General features: G+C 37.4%; 1 protein-coding gene across 1 annotated transcript in view; it reads left to right on the forward strand.

The window, feature by feature from the left end:
- Positions 1–18345, forward strand: part of ZFHX4 (zinc finger homeobox 4) — a 181610-nt gene that overhangs the window by 25270 nt on the left and 137995 nt on the right. The window contains exon 3 of the mRNA XM_027567822.2: positions 749–1251. Within this exon, the coding sequence (XP_027423623.1) occupies positions 749–1251 (503 nt within the window). The remainder of the gene's footprint in view (positions 1–748; positions 1252–18345) is intronic.

Below are 18345 nucleotides of genomic sequence, written 5' to 3' on the forward strand. Positions count from 1 at the left end.
ACCAAATTGGGGACAGTTTACTAGCAGGGGACTTTCTCCTTCAGCTGGATAATGAAACCATTTGTGCCTTGCTTCAAACCTGAATTAACTCCAGAGAGGAAGGAGTTAAGGGATGAAGGGCAGCATAAGAGGGGTCAGCAAACTCCCTCTTCATTCAGCAGGTTGATTAACAAATGCTAATTTGCATTAGTTGCTCTACAGTCATTAGCCATACTTTGCCGAGAGCAGGCCTGCAGGCGTCAATCTCAGCCACTCTTCCCTAAAATATCAAACTTGGTATACCGTGATTTTTAATTAAATATTTTGAATTGAAGACAATTAAATTAACAGTAATACCGTTACCTTATCCCAGGTATTTGTGCCTGCACGCGGGCAGTATTAGCCAAATCTCATCAAGCTTTTAGACAAATTGCAAAATAACAATTAGTGCTTATGTAAGTTTATCTAGGCTCTTAAACTGCAAGCACGTGACTGTTTTGTTATGGTATTGATCAACCTTCTTGCCCTCGAAAATACAAATTTCAGAATGACATCATGCCCAGTAGGAGTAATTAAAGCTATCTGATGAGGGAATTTAGAAGTTGAAAGGGATGATTGTAATTGATCCTGATTCAATCCTATTACAGCTTTTTATAGTTTAAGCTCTAAAGAAAGCACATTCCTTGTCAAGACTTTATTTTACAGATTCCTTTGTGTGTGCTGTGTTTTCTAGTCTCTATTTTTCCTTTTAATTTTTTTTTTCCTGTAGTAAATAATGAGCTGCCGCCTGAAATCCGGCTTGCCAGTGGTCAGCTAATGGGTGATGACCTGTCCCTCCTTACTGCAGGAGAGCTGTCACCTTATATCAGTGACCCAGCGCTGAAGCTATTCCAGTGTGCTGTTTGCAACAAATTCACCTCTGACAGCCTGGAGGCCCTAAGTGTGCATGTGAGCAGTGAGCGCTCCCTCCCTGAAGAGGAATGGAGGGCTGTAATTGGAGATATCTACCAGTGCAAGCTCTGTAACTACAACACTCAGCTCAAAGCCAACTTCCAGCTCCACTGCAAGACTGATAAACATATGCAGAAATATCAACTGGTGGCTCACATTAAAGAAGGGGGCAAAAGCAATGAGTGGAGGCTGAAGTGCATTGCCATTGGCAACCCAGTTCACCTGAAATGTAATGCCTGTGACTACTACACCAACAGTGTGGATAAATTACGCTTGCATACCACCAATCACAGGCATGAGGCGGCCCTGAAGCTCTACAAGGTAAGCAGTGACATCCATTTCCGTTGGCACAGAGTAGAGAAGGGAATTAACTGTTTCAGAGCTTGGAGCACAGATTTGCAAGTTAAGAAAAGAAAGAGAAAAAAAATAGAAGGGCAAGATACACAGTTTCTGCTTAACGTTACTAAACGTATATTGAGATACATGCAACTGGAGAGTTTATTTAAAAGATTTGCCTTATGTCCCTTTTATACCTAACTCAGTGGCAATCTTGACTGGCTTCCCAGAAGTTAAAATAACCTTCCTGAGTATTTTCACATATAAAATAATACTGTTATCCCTCTTTTATTGGTTGATTAAAAACAACAGCAACAACAACAAACATAGAGTCGCTCTTGGCTGTGTCAGTGGTTATAGGCAACAGATCACAAAAACAGTGCTACTTCGTGAATGCGTCGTCTTTTGTTAGGTGTCGAACAGGGGCAATCTAAACACAATGTGTATCTGTGTGTGTGTTCTATCGTTTTTCTGTAATTTTTGAGTAAACACACTCTCCCTTAGCATCAGTTGAAAGTCTTCTACTTAACTCGGTTGTTATTTTGCATGACCTTTCTCAGCTAGTCATGTTTTTATTCCCTCCACTGGGTGTGGCGCAAATAAAAATGTTCATTAAATGGCAAATACACTTTTATCTTTGCTGGAAAAAACTATGCCGATGTAATAAATATGTGCAACTGGTGAGCACCATTTATTACACAACTTGTCTTGACTTTTTCTAAGCCCTAATTACTGGTTAATTTATTTTGTGAGTTTGTTTACTGGATTGGCTTGATTGTCTTGGTTCTTGTACAAATGTAACAGATTCATTTCTATGATGAATAACTTGGTAACTTATTAAAAACTTCTTTTGTCTAGGGGATATTAAAATTCAGAAAATATTGCAAGCTATTAGTCATTGTAACAAGCTCTAAATATGATTACAAAATCCATTTTGCAAGTGTTATCTATTGATTTATACTAGAAATCAGTGATAACTATACTATCAGGAGTCAACCAGGGATTATAATATCTACGGCTTTTCTAATACTATTTCAAACTATAAACACACAGCAAAAGGGGCCGATTGTGGATCTCTGGAGCAGGTGCAAGAATTATTTATTTGAATTGGGGCTGGCGCTATTAGTTTGGGTTGTTTCTTGAAGTTCAAATTCTTGATTGACATACTGAGTATAAAAACCTAAAGACGTGGCGTGAGAATCTGTAACATCATTCCTGTAAGATCGGTGCTCTGTGGATCAATGACGAAAGCATTAGATTTGGGTTACACAGTTTGAGGGGAGTACAAGCCCTAATGTAAGATGGCAAGCTTCTAAGTCGATGCTATTGAAAATATAATATAAAGGATTAATTATATTATAATTCATAGGCTTTACCATTCAGTTGTCAACTTTTTTTTTTTTTCCTATTGATACCTGACCTATTAAAACTTTCAGAATACCTAGGAGAAAAAAACAAACATTAAGTTTGTATAAATAATAGATCTCAACCCTGGGAGCTATATAGAATATTCATGAACTGTGTTTATATTCACGCAGCTCCTCTAACACTTTAAATTAGCATGTTGTGAATAGAAGATATAAATGTACAAATTTTTCTATTTTATTGATCTCATGTGGGAAGCTAAAGAAAGGTAGAGTGTTACTGTTTATTTTCTCAGGAAAGGTTGTTTAATCTAATTGTTTGATGATTATTTAAACGCGTGTATATATGTGTGTATTAAGTTTATTCATTCTTTCCTTGAGTATGAGTTGATCTCTCTCACTATCTGCAGAGCAATTTGCTAAGTGTCAGAGTTACTCTTCAAGTTTCTTTTCAGGGAGAGTTGGATATTGCCTTCGAATGTAACAACCAAATGAGATAAAAGCTTGTTTATAAAGAGGGCTTTAAAACAGAGCTTTAGATCCCAGAACCAAAGAATATATGTACTCTTCCCTTAAAAATGTTATAAAGTCATATAAAAATTTACTTGTCCCCCACTCTTCTTTCTTTGCTTATCTCTTAAATACTCAAGTGTCTTTCTTTGTAGCCTAGCATCTAAAAATGGTCAGCCAACAAACAAAAACATACTTTGAACAAGCTTACCTTGAATTAAAAGAAGATTGAGGAGATAAATATTTGAGCTATTGAAACTTGGTATTGGGCAATCGAACTATATTATGTTGTATTATCCTTCAAGGGGCATTCATTATTTCTAGTAGTAACTAGAAAAATACTCCAGAGTAGCAGTGTGTTGAGGGTGCCTTTTTGAAACTGATTTACAGAAACTGTCTGAGTCAGATATAGAGGATTTTCAAGTGTAGTAATGAGAATATTAGCAAGCTTGGTCGGCTTGTGTCGGCAAAATGAAATTGCTTCATAAGTAACATTAATTGCTTTTAAATGAGAACCTAACAAATTGGCCTGAGCGTGGAAAAAAAAAATGATGGTCTGTAATAGGCTAAAATATTAAAATTAGACTTAAAATAGTTTCTGAGTTAATGACTAGACAATAATCTCCTATATAAAACTCATTTTCATTGAGTTTAATTTACATCATTTTGCATCGTGAATTATTCAGACTTTAAGGGAAAGTGACAAGTAGCAGTTATAAGATAAATACTGAGCTGTGAGAAAACAGCTTTCCTCGTTATTGACAACATATTGATTCATAACACTCTAAATGTGGTTATGTGTCAGTTCGATTTGAATAGACCACTTTACCTCTTGCATTGTCAACCTGCAGCAGTATTACTAAAAGAAGTGTGTGTCCTTATTCCAGTTTAAGGAGGTTAAAGGTTAAAGGTTAAGGGTTAGCTTAAAAGCATCATCTGCCTAGCTGCTTAACTTTTAAACTGATCAATTTAATGAAAATCTGTTTTACAGATGTTGTCTTAATGTATTTGGCAGGATTTAGGCAGCTTTAACATTAGACGTATGCTAGTAAAAATTATTTCTTTATTTGACCAGAACAACACCTTTCCTTTTATGTTTAAGGTAGAAGGCTTGCGGGTTATGGTATTTTTGGCAAAGGACCCAGAGGCAGAATGTGTTGATGATCTTTCCAAATGGACTAAAAAAAGAAGAATACCTTTATGTCTATTGCTAACGATGACTGCAAAAACAAACAAAGTTGTGTTCATTTTTTTGGCAGTATTATTTTCCTTAGAATTTTTTTAAAAAGGAATTTTGTTATTGTTAAGGAAAGCTTACTCACTTCTTTAAGCAGAATTCTCTGAAGCGCTAAGCACTATTAAATTTTGATTTTTCCTCCAGAAATTTTAATAATGAAGCAAAATTTGCCTAAGAAATTAAAACAATAAAATGAAACTACAGATTGCCCTTAATCTTCTCCTTCCATGTATAAAAGTGTATTTAAAGTGAGGTTAACAAATACTGAGTGTGCAGATAGCTAAGTTAGTGTTGTAAGTCAAAGTGTGCTCGTGTGTATATCTACATTGACATATAGATCTAGATATGATGCAAAAGCATTGTTTCTTAGCTAACCACTTTATTGGATTTGATTATATTCTTCTAATTTCACACCTTTGCATCCTCTACAAATTCTTGTCAATTGATATTCATAGAATAAATCCTCAATATTTGTAGGATGAATAAATGAATAGCCTGAGATTAGCCTGTATTAAAGAAACCCTGTTACTTCCAACCCTCATTTAAAAAAAAAAAATGTATTACAATTGGTCTCCCTCTTACATGATCCCAAACATTTTTCTAAAGAGTCGAGTAAAAAGTTATAATGGAAACCACTTAGCACTACACATTCAAATCAAAGAACAAATACAACTTTGGCCATATTTCAGTTTTGCAGTTTAGTTTATTCTTGGCTCAGAAGGGACAAGACTTTTTCCAGCCAGCTGATTGGTTTACCCCCATCCTATGCCGGGCTTGCAAATGCTCTTGCCTCACCTGCACGTCAGCTGCTCTTATAATATTATATGTATTTTTAAGTGAGGTGTTCACAGCTTTGCTGGTTCAAAGTCAAAAGCTTAATTATACCAGCCTTTTTTCTTCCTGCATCTGCTAGTAGTGAAGCAAAATAGTCTGTCTGAATTCCATAAGGCTATTTTCATATTTGGATTTAAAATTGGCTGAGAGCAGTGAATGAGTCTCTTGTCTCCATGGTGAGCAAAAGAACACACGTGGGATTTAGTCCTAGGTAACTTTTAGTGTAACATTTCCCCAAGGAACATTTTTGGAGTTTTCTCATTATCCATGTTATGGATGAAAGCATCCGGGTTAAGAACTAAAATCAAGGTGTGGGGGAGGGTCACAGAAGAGAGTGGAAGGAGCCACATTGGGAAAAGTATGTGTCAAGGAAATAAAAAATGGAATAATTAGCTTCACCTACCTTTTTTGCCTTTTTTTTTTTTTACTAGTAGGAAATAATAACCCGATCAGTTTGGAATTAACAAAGAATCACAAGCATTTTCATTTCAATAAGCCTGAGTCCAACTTTGCAATTTAAAATCAAATATACCAGATATGTACCGTTTCAATTATTGAACTGTCATTGTCCCAGTGTGATGGTAAAGGAGGTCAGGAGATTGTGTGGTACACATTTGCATAAAAGTCATTGTACAAAAGGAAATTGGAATATGTGTGTGTATCTAAGAAACCAAAACAGGTTTTTCTTATTCTAGTCATTTATTTAGATGAAGAAAGCTGTTTTCAGAGATAAACAAAAGTTATTCTTTTCTGTTGCCAAACAATTAACCTGAATATGGAAATTTTTACACTTTTTTATATTAGTTTCAGATTTATGTTTCTTTCAAGGTTGAAATGCACTGTGAAATTTAATTCCAGTTGCAGGATTTCGTTTTTAAAAAGTAATCACCACTCAAATTATTCTATTGTATTCTCATATAAAAAGACAAGGCAGAGGCTGAAAAAAGAGTTTCTGTGGTGGAACAATAATACATGCTCCCATAATACTTATAACTAATAAATACGCAGATCAAATGGAGAGGAGCTGGTTAGCTCATAGTAACTAATAAATCACTGGTGTTTTTAGATCGCAGTGTAATTGGCCAGCCCTATCTGCTACGTCTCCTTCTGTTTTTAAGCCTGACATTTGCTGAAGCACAGCTATGTGTTATAACACGGCTACTCCAGCACAGATATGGACTTCCTCACTGCTTTTCCATGGCAAGTAATATATTACATTGTGAGCTGAGAACCCTCTTTGTATTCCCCTGGAAAAAAAATGACTAAAAATCTGTCTATCCAAATATAAAATATATATGTTAATACACATCAATCCCTAAAAGGATTACTTTAGACCAGGCATTAGCAACTTAACTACATCCATGTCAGGATAGATAAAGTGATTTTTAGTGTGTGAAATTGTTAACAAACCCAGACAAAATTTAAAGAAAGCCAAGTGTGCAAAGGAACCCTCCCATTTTATTTTCCACATGTCTTTCCTTAACCAGTGCTACCATCTCCCAACATGTCAGGCACATGCTAGTACGTCTTCTCTGTTTCTCTGAAATCCTAACTGTTTTATCCCACCTGGATTGTCTCTTCATGGAAATGCTCCATGTCGCAAGATTACCCATCTAATTCCCCGAAGAAAACTAGCATTCCCTTAATTAAGGGGAAAGAAGCCTTTTCATAAAAGCAGAATAGAGCATCCACAGATATAAATGACTCTCAGGTCTTTTCCAGGGTGCATTTTGTTTTGAAGGAGCTGCTTAGTCTGGATGAATTTTCGAACATGTCAGGTGGGGGGTGCAGTGATTTTGTCAGGGGTGGGGTTGGGTTAGTGATTTTGTCAGGGATGGGGTTTGGGTTAGTGATTTTGTCAGGGTTGGGGATTGGGTTAGTGATTTTTGTCAGGGATGGGGTTTGGGTTAGTGATTTTGTCAGGGGTGGGGATTGGGTTAGTGATTTTGTCAGGGGTGGGGATTGGGTTAGTGATTTTGTCAGGGGTGGGGATTGGGTTAGTGATTTTGTCAGGGATGGGGTTTGGGTTAGTGATTTTGTCAGGGTTGGGGATTGGGTTAGTGATTTTGTCAGGGATGGGGATTGGGTTAGTGATTTTGTCAGGGTTGGGGATTGGGTTAGTGATTTTGCCAGGGATGGGGATTGGGTTAGTGATTTTGTCAGGGATGGGGTTTGGGTTAGTGATTTTGTCAGGGGTGGGGATTGGGTTAGTGATTTTGTCAGGGGTGGGGATTGGGTTAGTGATTTTGTCAGGGTTGGGGATTGGGTTAGTGATTTTGCCAGGGGTGGGGATTGGGTTAGTGATTTTGCCAGGGATGGGGATTGGGTTAGTGATTTTGTCAGGGATGGGGATTGGGTTAGTGATTTTGCCAAGGGTGGGGATTGGGTTAGTGATTTTGTCAGGGGTGGGGATTGGGTTAGTGATTTTGTCAGGGATGGGGATTGGGTTAGTGATTTTGCCAGGGATGGGGATTGGGTTAGTGATTTTACCAGGGATGGGGATTGGGTTAGTGATTTTGTCAGGGGTGGGGATTGGGTTAGTGATTTTGTCAGGGATGGAGATTGGGTTAGTGATTTTGTCAGGGGTGGGGATTGGGTTAGTGATTTTGTCAGGGGTGGGGATTGGGTAGGGCGGAGCCCCACCCTAAGAGCTTCCCTCACTTATCTCCTTCCAAGCCCACGCTGCCCCTCATCTCAGAAACACAGTAAAAAATTTTGACACGACCATTCACTTCAGGACCACATCAACTCATACTTTATGATTTATATTCTGGTTTTTGTGTAACTTGTGTTCACTCTGTCTCATGTGAAGTGAAGGTGCGGTTTAACCAAAAGTAGTAAATCGCTTCTGTGTCACCCGCCCTGAGGTCATTTAGGTAATGCAGACAAAGGTGTTACCCCATAATTAATGTGCTCTCCCTGCGTGCTTCTTGGGCTTCAATTTAATAGTCCCTGTCAGCGGAGCTTGTTTAAAATTGCTGAAACGTCCAAATGGGCGCTAGGATGCCACGCAGTGATGCAGCCAAAGTCATATGTTAACCAGGCCTCGCGCTGCTGAAAGGGTCTTGGCCCGGGGTGCAGGGGGAGGGGCTGGTATGTGCATAATGACCGTGGTTCTGCTTCCAGAACATCTGGCCTGCCTGAGTTCTACTGGAAATGCTTTACCAAGTTTGCTTTGAGTCTGAGCCTATGCTCAGGCTGAGTTCAATTAGACGTGGAGATTTGTTCATTATTCAGAGAATTCAAGCCCTAAAAGGCACTTTTCCCAAATTATCGGTGTATTTCAGGAGAGCTTATGACGATATGATTTATTCAAATAAGAGCAGCAGTGGAAGCAGCCCCCTACAGCCTATGAGGAAACATCTTCACAGATCCTATAACCTCAGAGGAGTGTGGGGATTGGTAGAGGCACAGAGGCTCATGTCCTGTTTGCAGAGTACCTGAATGATATCCCAAGTTTTACTTCTACTATATACAGAGGCAGTGATGGAGTACTTACAATGTGCCAGTACAGAGTCTCTGTTGATGGAGGTTGTGTCCCGTTAATGTGGCAGGATATAAGCCATCTTCTCTAAGGTGATGCTTCCAGACTCACTCTATTCTTCCAGTGGGGCAAGGATAGTAATAAAATTAGGGTTAGAACCCCACATCAAAAGCTTCCATGGTTTTGTTTTGTTTTGTTTTGTTTCTGACAACGGCTGGTCTGAGGACTGAGTGTGACTGCTCTCTTGGGTCATCAGTAGTTGTAGAGCAAAGTCGCTTGATTATCTCAACTTCCTCTTACTGCTCTCTTGCATTGCAAGATGTTACTGATCAGTTTTAGACAAGGGTCATGGTGGGCATTTAAGGCAGTGCAGAGCTTTTCTATTAGTTGGAACATGTATGTTTCCTTCGTACGTGAGGATGATGCTACTGATGTATTACCTCGAAATGAAGAAGAAAACCACTTGGTAAAGAATGGCAAACGTCAGTCAACCCCCTTATAGGGTCAGGATGCTAATTTAGTTTGACTCTTGAAGAATCTTTGTGAGTTCAGTTTATTATACTGTCAGAGTTTTGCTTCAAGATACATGTTTACAAAGACAAGTTTGTTATTATCATAGATAATAACAGTTACATGTGGCAACATTTTATTTCACTTGGTTTTCATCTTTAAGGAAAAATACGTTTGTAGCTTTGAATATAATACTTACATGTAGTATATTAAATATGTGCACATCAATATAAAAGTATATTGGGCCATACTCATAGTACTTTATTGATTCAGATTTTCCTAAAGCCTGTCTTTCACTGGAAATGTTAGGTAGCGTAGAATACGCATCTCTCTCTCTTCTTGTTGCCTACAGAATGAATGTCAAGGTTATATTTTCCCATTAGGCAATTTTTAAAGAGTAATGCAGAGGAAGATTAAAGTTGAAAAATTCTTCGTGTTTGGTTATCTGCTGATAAAATTAGTGGAATGCAGAGCTGAAGATGGAAAGAAACGAGCTATTGATAGGTCCAACTGTATCGCTTAACTTACATTTGGAAGGGAAGCTTTTAAAGTTTTAAAATAATTGATTTTTTCATCCATGATTATGTGTCCTGTGTCAAGAAGCGCCTCGTTTATAAATAGAGTCAGCAATTGATTGTCTATATAGGATTTATGAGATATTGGGAAGGAATCTTACCAAAAATATCCCTTCTTCTGATGCTGTTCTGTCAACGGTAAAACCATATTGATAACTGACATCCATTTATCCATTTAAAAAAGAGGACGTAGGCTGACAGCATCATAAGAAGTTAGACTTTTTTATTTGCATTATCTCATTTTATTCTTCCTAACAGTTATAGGTTACTGTTCCTATTTTGACATATGGGAAACTAAGAGCAAAATGCCTTGCTCAAGTCCTCACAGACAGTAAGAGACTGTGTTGGTGTTCTAGGCCACATCATGAGGCCCTGCTAATAAGAAAACTTTCTGTTGCACTTGAGGATAGGAAGAGTAGAGAGTGGGAAAGGAAAAGAAAGGCCAGAGCACCAGAGGCAAACTTAACAATTTTGTCTAGTGCTTCATCATTTTGGAGCCCACTTTCATTCCTTCAAGTTTGCAGATTCCCTTAAAGATATCGCAGATGTGGTGTAACACAAGAGCGGGCCAGAATGAACGCAGCCAAGGAGAATGATGAACTTAACACCTGTTGGGTCATCTACAAGCCAGAAGGAGAAAACTGCTGGTTAAAATTGTTGCCTGAGTATCTCCTGTCACAACGGAATTCTTTCACTTTAAAAAAACTTCCTTTTGCTGGCATTTTTGGGTGTTTGGTATATTAAATAGAAAGAACTACTAGAATATTTATCACTGCTAGTGCCTGAGCTCTCAGTGCTTGCAAGTTAAGCACCTTTGGAAGCTGCATTAATTCATTCAGGTCACCAGGGTACTTCAGCAGTAATGTACTAAATGGTACCCCGCTGACCTGAAAGAGGGAATATGCCTCCCTAAGCATTTAACTTCCTAAACAGGAACAACTAAAGCACAGTCTACTCTCTGCCCCAGAACTCAATTCCCTTTTCCTGGCATCCTTGTAACTGCTGGAGGAAGTCCTATTCACTTGCTACTTACTTACTTAGTTTTTAGAAATAATCTTGTTTTGAATTATTATTTTTTTTACTTTTATCTTTCACTTCTTACTTTGATCCATTTTAGTTACAAGGCTCCAGAAATTTTCTTTCCACCATATGTTTCTAATGCACTCCCTTCCTCTCTCTTCTTGAAATTTTGTTAAAGATTCCAATGTAAAGCCCCGAATCTTATTAGAACTATTCGCGTTGACTTAATTTAAGAGATGCTGGGGGAAATCTTGCCTTCTTAAATCTGGCTACCTCTTCCTGCAAAAAAGTGTCAGTCGTTGACGTTGCTGCAGTTGACCACATTCATTAATGAAATGTTCTTTTATGGAAGAGCAAGATTAGTCTTAGTTTGGAAATGACAGAATTGTTAGCGATACAGAAGCTCCCAATATCTATAACTGCTGTGTGTAAAGCATGCAAGGACAGTCTGATAATTATAATGTGTGCTACCTTTCAAAGCCTTCAAATATTTCTAACTATTCACTTGGCAAGCCTGAAAATAACACTAGCATATGTCCTTAGGGCCTGAAATCATTCATTGTTCAATTGAAAGAAATCAGGTAGCAAGTCTGATTGCCCTCACCTCTGAAAGAGAGTCACTTTTCAAGGCATCTCCTTTAAACTCAACATCTATTAGCACTTAGCCACTGAGTAGTAAGTGACTCTGGACATGGGGAGGGGGAGAAGGATTCTTAATTTTCACAGCAAATAAATGGTGTTGTTTTTAAAAATAAAATTAACATGCATGCTAAAATAGGAATTATGCAAACACTGGAACATACCTTTCAGAATTTAGTTTGTTTGGTGAATCACTATTACACAGTACTTTAGAAGGGAGAAAGCTCTCCTATTTACTATGTGATACTATCACTGCTTTTTAAACTGAGGCCCCTCAGTGTCCTTTGAGATACGATTTGGCTAAAAGCAATTCTGGGTTATTATTTCTTTTTGTTTATTATAATTTTTATTAGCACGGTAAATAATTAAAAAAACACATTTGGATGGAACAATTGTACCAAGTTTTCCCATGATGAGTATTCCCTGAGAAGAATAACCAAATAACCAAACTCATAACCAAGTTCCTGAAAAATAGACCCAAGGGGAATTCATAAATAACTTTTTTTTTCAGAGAAATACAGTCTTTGGCTCTCATAATTCCTTAAATCTTAGAAAAACCAAGATGGGCTTAATGAAGAATTATTTAGTTTTTAGAGTGTTCATTCTCCACACAGAGGATAGAATTACCATCTTTAACTCATAAATGCAAAAACGTGTTCCTAATTGCTTAATTTTGTAGACATTTTTTTAGATATATGTTTCCAGATAGACTGTCAAGTATAATATTTACCTATAAGTCTTTGTGGAATGTACTAGGTCAGTTTATTCCTTCTTATAAAACTGTGGCTACCCCTTTAATTATGATGGCTGGATAACTTACTGGAAACCATTGATATAGAAGTACATTGAAATTGATATATATACATACACATATATACATACATACATATATATGTTAACACTTTTCCAAAAAGTGAACAGTTTAATTCTTTATCAATGGGTGTAAAACAGTGTGGATATAGGGGCGCCTGGGTGGCTCAGTAGGTTAAGTGTCTGCCTTCAGCTCAGGTCATGATTCCAGGGTCCTGGGATGGAGCCCCCCGTGGGACTCTCTGCTCAGTGGGAAGTCTGCTTCTTTCTCTCCCTCTCAAATAAATAAATAAAATCTTAAAAAAAAAAGAAAAATGTGGATGTATTCAGGTCTCATGTGTTAAGTGATTAAAAAGGTGAAGTGCCAGTACTCCAGTAATGTTTTCAGTACATATCCAGGGACACCTACTTATCCTTATTTTACTCAAACCCTGAAAAAAATTGCATGCATCATGCCTGTGTGTGCATGTGTGTGTGTAAAATAGAAAGAGAAAGAAGTAAAATACAGTATATGAAGACTTATTTTTAAAAAAATTGATGAAGTTCATGAGTTAATCATTAATACCCACTTACTCTGTTTTAAAGTAAATGGCAGAAATCTCTTCCTGCATATTGTAAGTGTTCTCAGTCTCAAGAGATAATAAACCTTTGATGATGTTGTGCAAGACTCGTCAGCAAGCACTGAAATCAGTTCTGTACATACACATGACTAATCAAAGGTTCAGGGAACAGGATGTGATTTGGTTAAAGTGATAGGTTCTCCAAAAAGTAAATGGCCTCACTAATTGTGGGAGCACATTAAGCCTCCCCCCACCCCCGTACAAAAGGCAGGCCCTAGTCCCCCATTGGAGCAGATATCTTTTCACAAAGCCATGAGCACTAATGTTTTAAAAAAAGTATTTTTGGGGCACCTGGGTGGCTCAGTCGTTAAGCGTCTGCCTTCAGCTCAGGTCATGATCCCAGGGTCCTGGGATCGAGCCCCACATCGGGCTCCCTGCTCAGCAGAAAGCCTGCTTCTCCCTCTCCCACTCCCCCTGCTTGTGTTGCCTGCTTGTGTTCCCTCTCTTGCTGTGTCTCTGTCAAATAAATAAATAAAATCTTTAAAAAAATTACCTTTAAAAGCAAAGATGTTCTCAAATTAATGCTTACCTAATTAGTGCTCTATTCTTTTCTTTGTCTTAAAGTTACAACAGATACCATAAGACATTTAGACTCAGAACGATTCTTGAAACTCAGGAAATTGGGTAACCCAGAACAAAAATACCTTCTTAAGTTGATCAAATGTAAGATGTCCACAGTGGGAAAATGATGGAATAAGACAACAATCTTAATAATTAAGTGTGAAATTATATAGGAAAGTGAGACTAAAAGTTTCAAGAAATCAGTTTTAAATTAAAAAGGGAAGGAACTAAAGTTATATGCTACAAATTCTACCATGTGAACAGTGCAATGAATGTTGAGGCCTTTGTCTTCTGTTTTGCTGCTTTTTAAAAATTTGTGTATGTATTGATATAGAATTGATATAGAATTCATATTTATTGAATATAATTGATATAGAATTCATATTTCATGCAGTTCAACCATTTGCATTATACAATGAAATGTTTCATTTTTCGTTTTTTTTTTTAAGTAATCTCTATGTCCAATGTGGGGCTCAAACTCACAACTCCCAAGATCAAGAGTCGCGTGCTCCCCCGACTGAGTCAGCTGGGCACCCCACAATGAAATGGTTTTTTTTTTTTAGACTATTCACAGAAGCATGCAACCATCACCGTAATCAATTTTAGAACATTTTCAACATTCCAGAAAGAAATCCTGTCCAATTTAGTCTAACCCCCCAACTAATCCCAACCCCCCTCTCCTGGCCCTGGGCAGCCACAAATTGCTATTTGTCTCTATAGATTTGCCTATTCTGGACATTTCATATAAATAGAATTTATACTATATGTGGCACTTTATGACTGACTTCTTTCGCTTAGCATAATATTTTCAAAATTCATCCATATTATAGTGTGTATCTATATTCATACCTTTTTATTTTATTCCTTTTTTAAATTTTTTACTGTTACGTTAATCACCATACATTACAAATCATTAGTTTTTGATGTAGTGTTCCATGATTCATTGTTCGCATATAACACCCAGTGCTCCATGCAGTACGTGCCCTCTTTAGTACCCATCACCAGGCTAACCCATCCCCCTACCCCCCTCCCCTCTAGAACCCTGGTTGTTTCTCAGAGTCCATAGTCTTTCATGGTTCGTCTCCCCCTCCGATTTCCCCCACTTCATTCTCCCCCTCCTGCTATCTTCTTCTTTTTTTTTTTTTTAACATATATTGTATTATTTGTTTCAGAGGTACAGGTCTGTGATTCATCAGTCTTGCACAATTCACAGCACTCACCATAGCACACATCCTCCCCAATGTCTATCACCCAGCCACCCCATCCCTCCCACCCCACACCACTCCAGCAACCCTCGGTTTGTTTCCTGAGATTAAGAATTCCTCATATCAGTGAGGTCATATGATACATGTCTTTCTCTGATTGACTTATTTTGCTCAGCATAACACCCTCCAGTTCCATCCATGTCATTGCAGATGGCAAGATCTCATTCCTTTTGACGGCTGCATAATATTCCATTTGTGTGTGTGTGTGTGTGTGTGTGTGTGTGTCTGTGTGTGTGTCTGTGTGTGTGTATACACACCACATCTTTATCCATTCATCTGTCGATGGACATCTTGGCTCTTTCCACAGTTTGGCTATTTATTTTTAATTTTTTACTGAAATTCAATTTAGTTAACATATAGTGTATTATTAATTTCAGGGGTAGAATTTAGTGATTCATCAGTTGCATATCACACCCAGTGCTCATTACATCAACTGCCCTCCTTAATGCCCATCACCCCATTACCCCATCCCCTCACCCACCTTCCTAGCTTTTTATTATGGAATTTCCATGGAACCTATCACTTCAGTATGGATAAACTGCATTTTGTTTATCCTCTCTTCAGTTAATGGGCATTTGAGCTGTTTCCACTTTTTGGCTATTAGGAATAACGATGCTGTGAGCATTTGTGGGCAGGTTTTCCTGTGGACATATATTTTGTTTCCCTTGGATATACACCCAGGAGCGGCATTGCTGCATTGGACGTGGCTGTGTTAACTGTGCTGTCATCACTCCCAGTCCCTTCTTATTTTGTACCTGCTCAGCTCCTTCTTCCTTTTTCTTTAATTCTTTAAATATTACATTTTTTTTTCAATCTCCCAACCTTATGCATCTTCTGCTCTACTTTGGCCAATGAATTCCAGGAGGAAATTAACACCAACATTTACTGAGCGCATATTAGGTGGTGGATAATCTTCTAAGTTAAAAAAAAAATTAACTCACTAAAATCAAACAACAACCCTCTTAGGTTGGCACCATTATCATGCCTATCTTGAAGATGAGGAACTAAAGCAACGAAAGCTTAATTAATTTATCCAACATGACATAGCTGGTAAGAGTGACAACAGAGTCAGGATTTGAGCTCATTCTGACAGGTTCCAGCACCCATGGTCTTAAATGGGACACTGTGTCACAGCGAAGGAAACCTTGAATAGGAAGGCCTTGTTTGTGGCAGAAAGGATGGAAATAAGAGTGTAACTGTAATTGTCAGTCTTTGAGAAGGCTATGCCTCCCCGGAGAGAGAAAAAGAGGTAATTATGAGATAGAGATTGAAAGACTTCGGGAGGTGTAGTGAGGGATAGCAAAATAAAAAAATCACTGATAACAGTATATAGTTCTCTCTTTTTTTTTTTTTATGTCAGAATGTAAACTCTTTATTTGGTTCATAGAATGTTCTTTAAAAAATACCTAGAACTGAATTCTCCATATCTGTGGGAATGAAAATGGAATACTTTACGATAACTTAAATTTACTGAAAGACGTTTTGTTAGATTGATGTTCTAGTAATGCACAAATGCGTGTTTGTTCGCATTTGTTAAAAAACACACGGGGCTGGACCCCAGGGTATATGATTCAGTTCCTGTCCTCGAGCTCACTAGTCTTTAGAAGAAAACATACAATGCTTTTTATCTGTGCTTTATTTTCTCCTGTGATTTTGCCCTGTTAACAGCCTTTCTGAATTCCAGAAGTTTGCAGAGACACTTTTAGTACTTTCTATTACACATTTTAGCAATGTTTACTTCTTTGTGTAATCTAGGAAGTTAATATTTAGATTTTCTGTGGTATTGGGGGAAAGAATTAGATTCCTGCCTTGCAAAACTTTGATAAAGGGTGGTTGTTTGCTTCCACGCCAGTAAAGATGTTGTTCCATTATTGGAAAATAATGTACAATATCAGTATAATTTAAGACTTTTCTCTCTTTTGCCTCTCCCTCCCACCTATGTGACGTTTATGAGCATGATTTTCATGTTTTCATAATGGATAAGCTGAAATATTACTTGGTGCTTTTTTTGGCTAACTAGAAGGATTTTTTTTTTTCTTTTTGTAGGTTTAAGGCAGAAATACATTTGTTTTTAATATCTGATCTAATTAGTTACTGGTAAAATAGTCTTAATATTTTATCTGTAGCTATTTCAGGCATCATCCTATTTTATTCAACAATTATTAATGTTCCTTGAAGTTTTCAATTTCCGAAGACCTACTGATCTTCATAAAACCTATTGACATGGGTATAGTGAGGTCAGGGGTTGGGCTGCCAGTGTTCCTACTGTTAGAACATAGCATTGCATAATTTCTGCTTTCTGTTTTATTATAAAAAAAATTTAAGGAGAAATTATGCAAGAAAACATGATAAGCTCCCATATTATCTCATGCTAAAAGATTCTCTGGAGTTGCTTTCTTGAGTTTAAAACAAAGATTGCCTGTGTCAGCACTAATGTCTCTGAATACTAACAAGCCTAATAAGCATTGACAGGTAGGTATCACTTTCTGATACCTTCCCATTATTACCACACTGGGGGTTCAGGGTGTTGAGAAGGTGCGGGGTGATGTCTCAGAGAAAGACAGTGAAAGCAATGCACATCTGTCTTTCCTGACATCTGTGTCTACATCTATCCATGCATTTCTGTGTAACTTAAGGAAAGCTTAAAAAAGAAGTGGTAGGCATTTTCTGTCTTAAAGTGTCCAGCTGACGTTCTCACTCTTTATGTGGTTTTTGGCAAGCATTTCTGTGCCTTAGTTAATATATTAGTAAATGGAGAGGAAGAAAACCACTCCACTGAGTTCTGTAGATCTTAATTAAGGTACAAAAATAGCTTAAAAAATAGTCTTCTGAGATGAAAGCTTTTCTTATATGTGGAAAATATTACTCGTGTCTTGTCAGCATATCTAGTCTATTGGCATTGCTTTTTGTACTTGGAGATAACTTCTGCTTTTCTTATTATTGGTAAGACACTTTCCTTTTTAATTTCTGTAAGTGCACTTGGTTACACTATTATATCTAGGAACTTACCATTCTTGAAAAGCCATTCTTAACTTTATCTCTCCAATTGGCCTTCAATTGAAATTTGCTTTGAAGAGGAATGTAGCTATACTTATCAACTTGAACATGGGTAAATATAGCTCATAGAAAATAACTATTTGTGTATCCTTTTATGTGCTTTAACTTCGATATTCCTTCTTGCTTAGAATTTTGCCCACAGAAAAGGAGCTATGTATTACACTTTTAAATACCAGTTTTCAAGTCTGCCAAGTGTGAATTTGCAAATGAGTAGTAGTAAGTGGAGCTCACAGCTGAAAAATGACTGTTAAAAGCTTCTGTGTCTGGCATTAATTTTAGTTTTGTCTTTAGGCTGGTACCACAACTGTTTCATCTATAAAATGGGTTCTGAGTTACCATTACAAGTAGAAAATTAGCATTAAGTTAACGGTCTTTGAGATCTGGTCTAAATGCAACCACTTCCGTGGTTCTAAGAGCTGAATTTATTCTTAGCTTTAACAAGGATCTTATCTTAAACTGCTGATGTACTTACACATAGATCAGGTTGCCAGTTTTCCATTGTTTTGTTTAATCCACAAATACATGTTTACGTATTTTTCTTGTAAACAGGAAGCAGGGTAATAATCATATATAGAGAAACAGCTGAACTACAT

Source organism: Zalophus californianus, chromosome 4, assembly GCF_009762305.2.
Source record: "Zalophus californianus isolate mZalCal1 chromosome 4, mZalCal1.pri.v2, whole genome shotgun sequence".
In the NCBI taxonomy this organism is placed as follows: Eukaryota; Metazoa; Chordata; class Mammalia; order Carnivora; family Otariidae; genus Zalophus; species Zalophus californianus.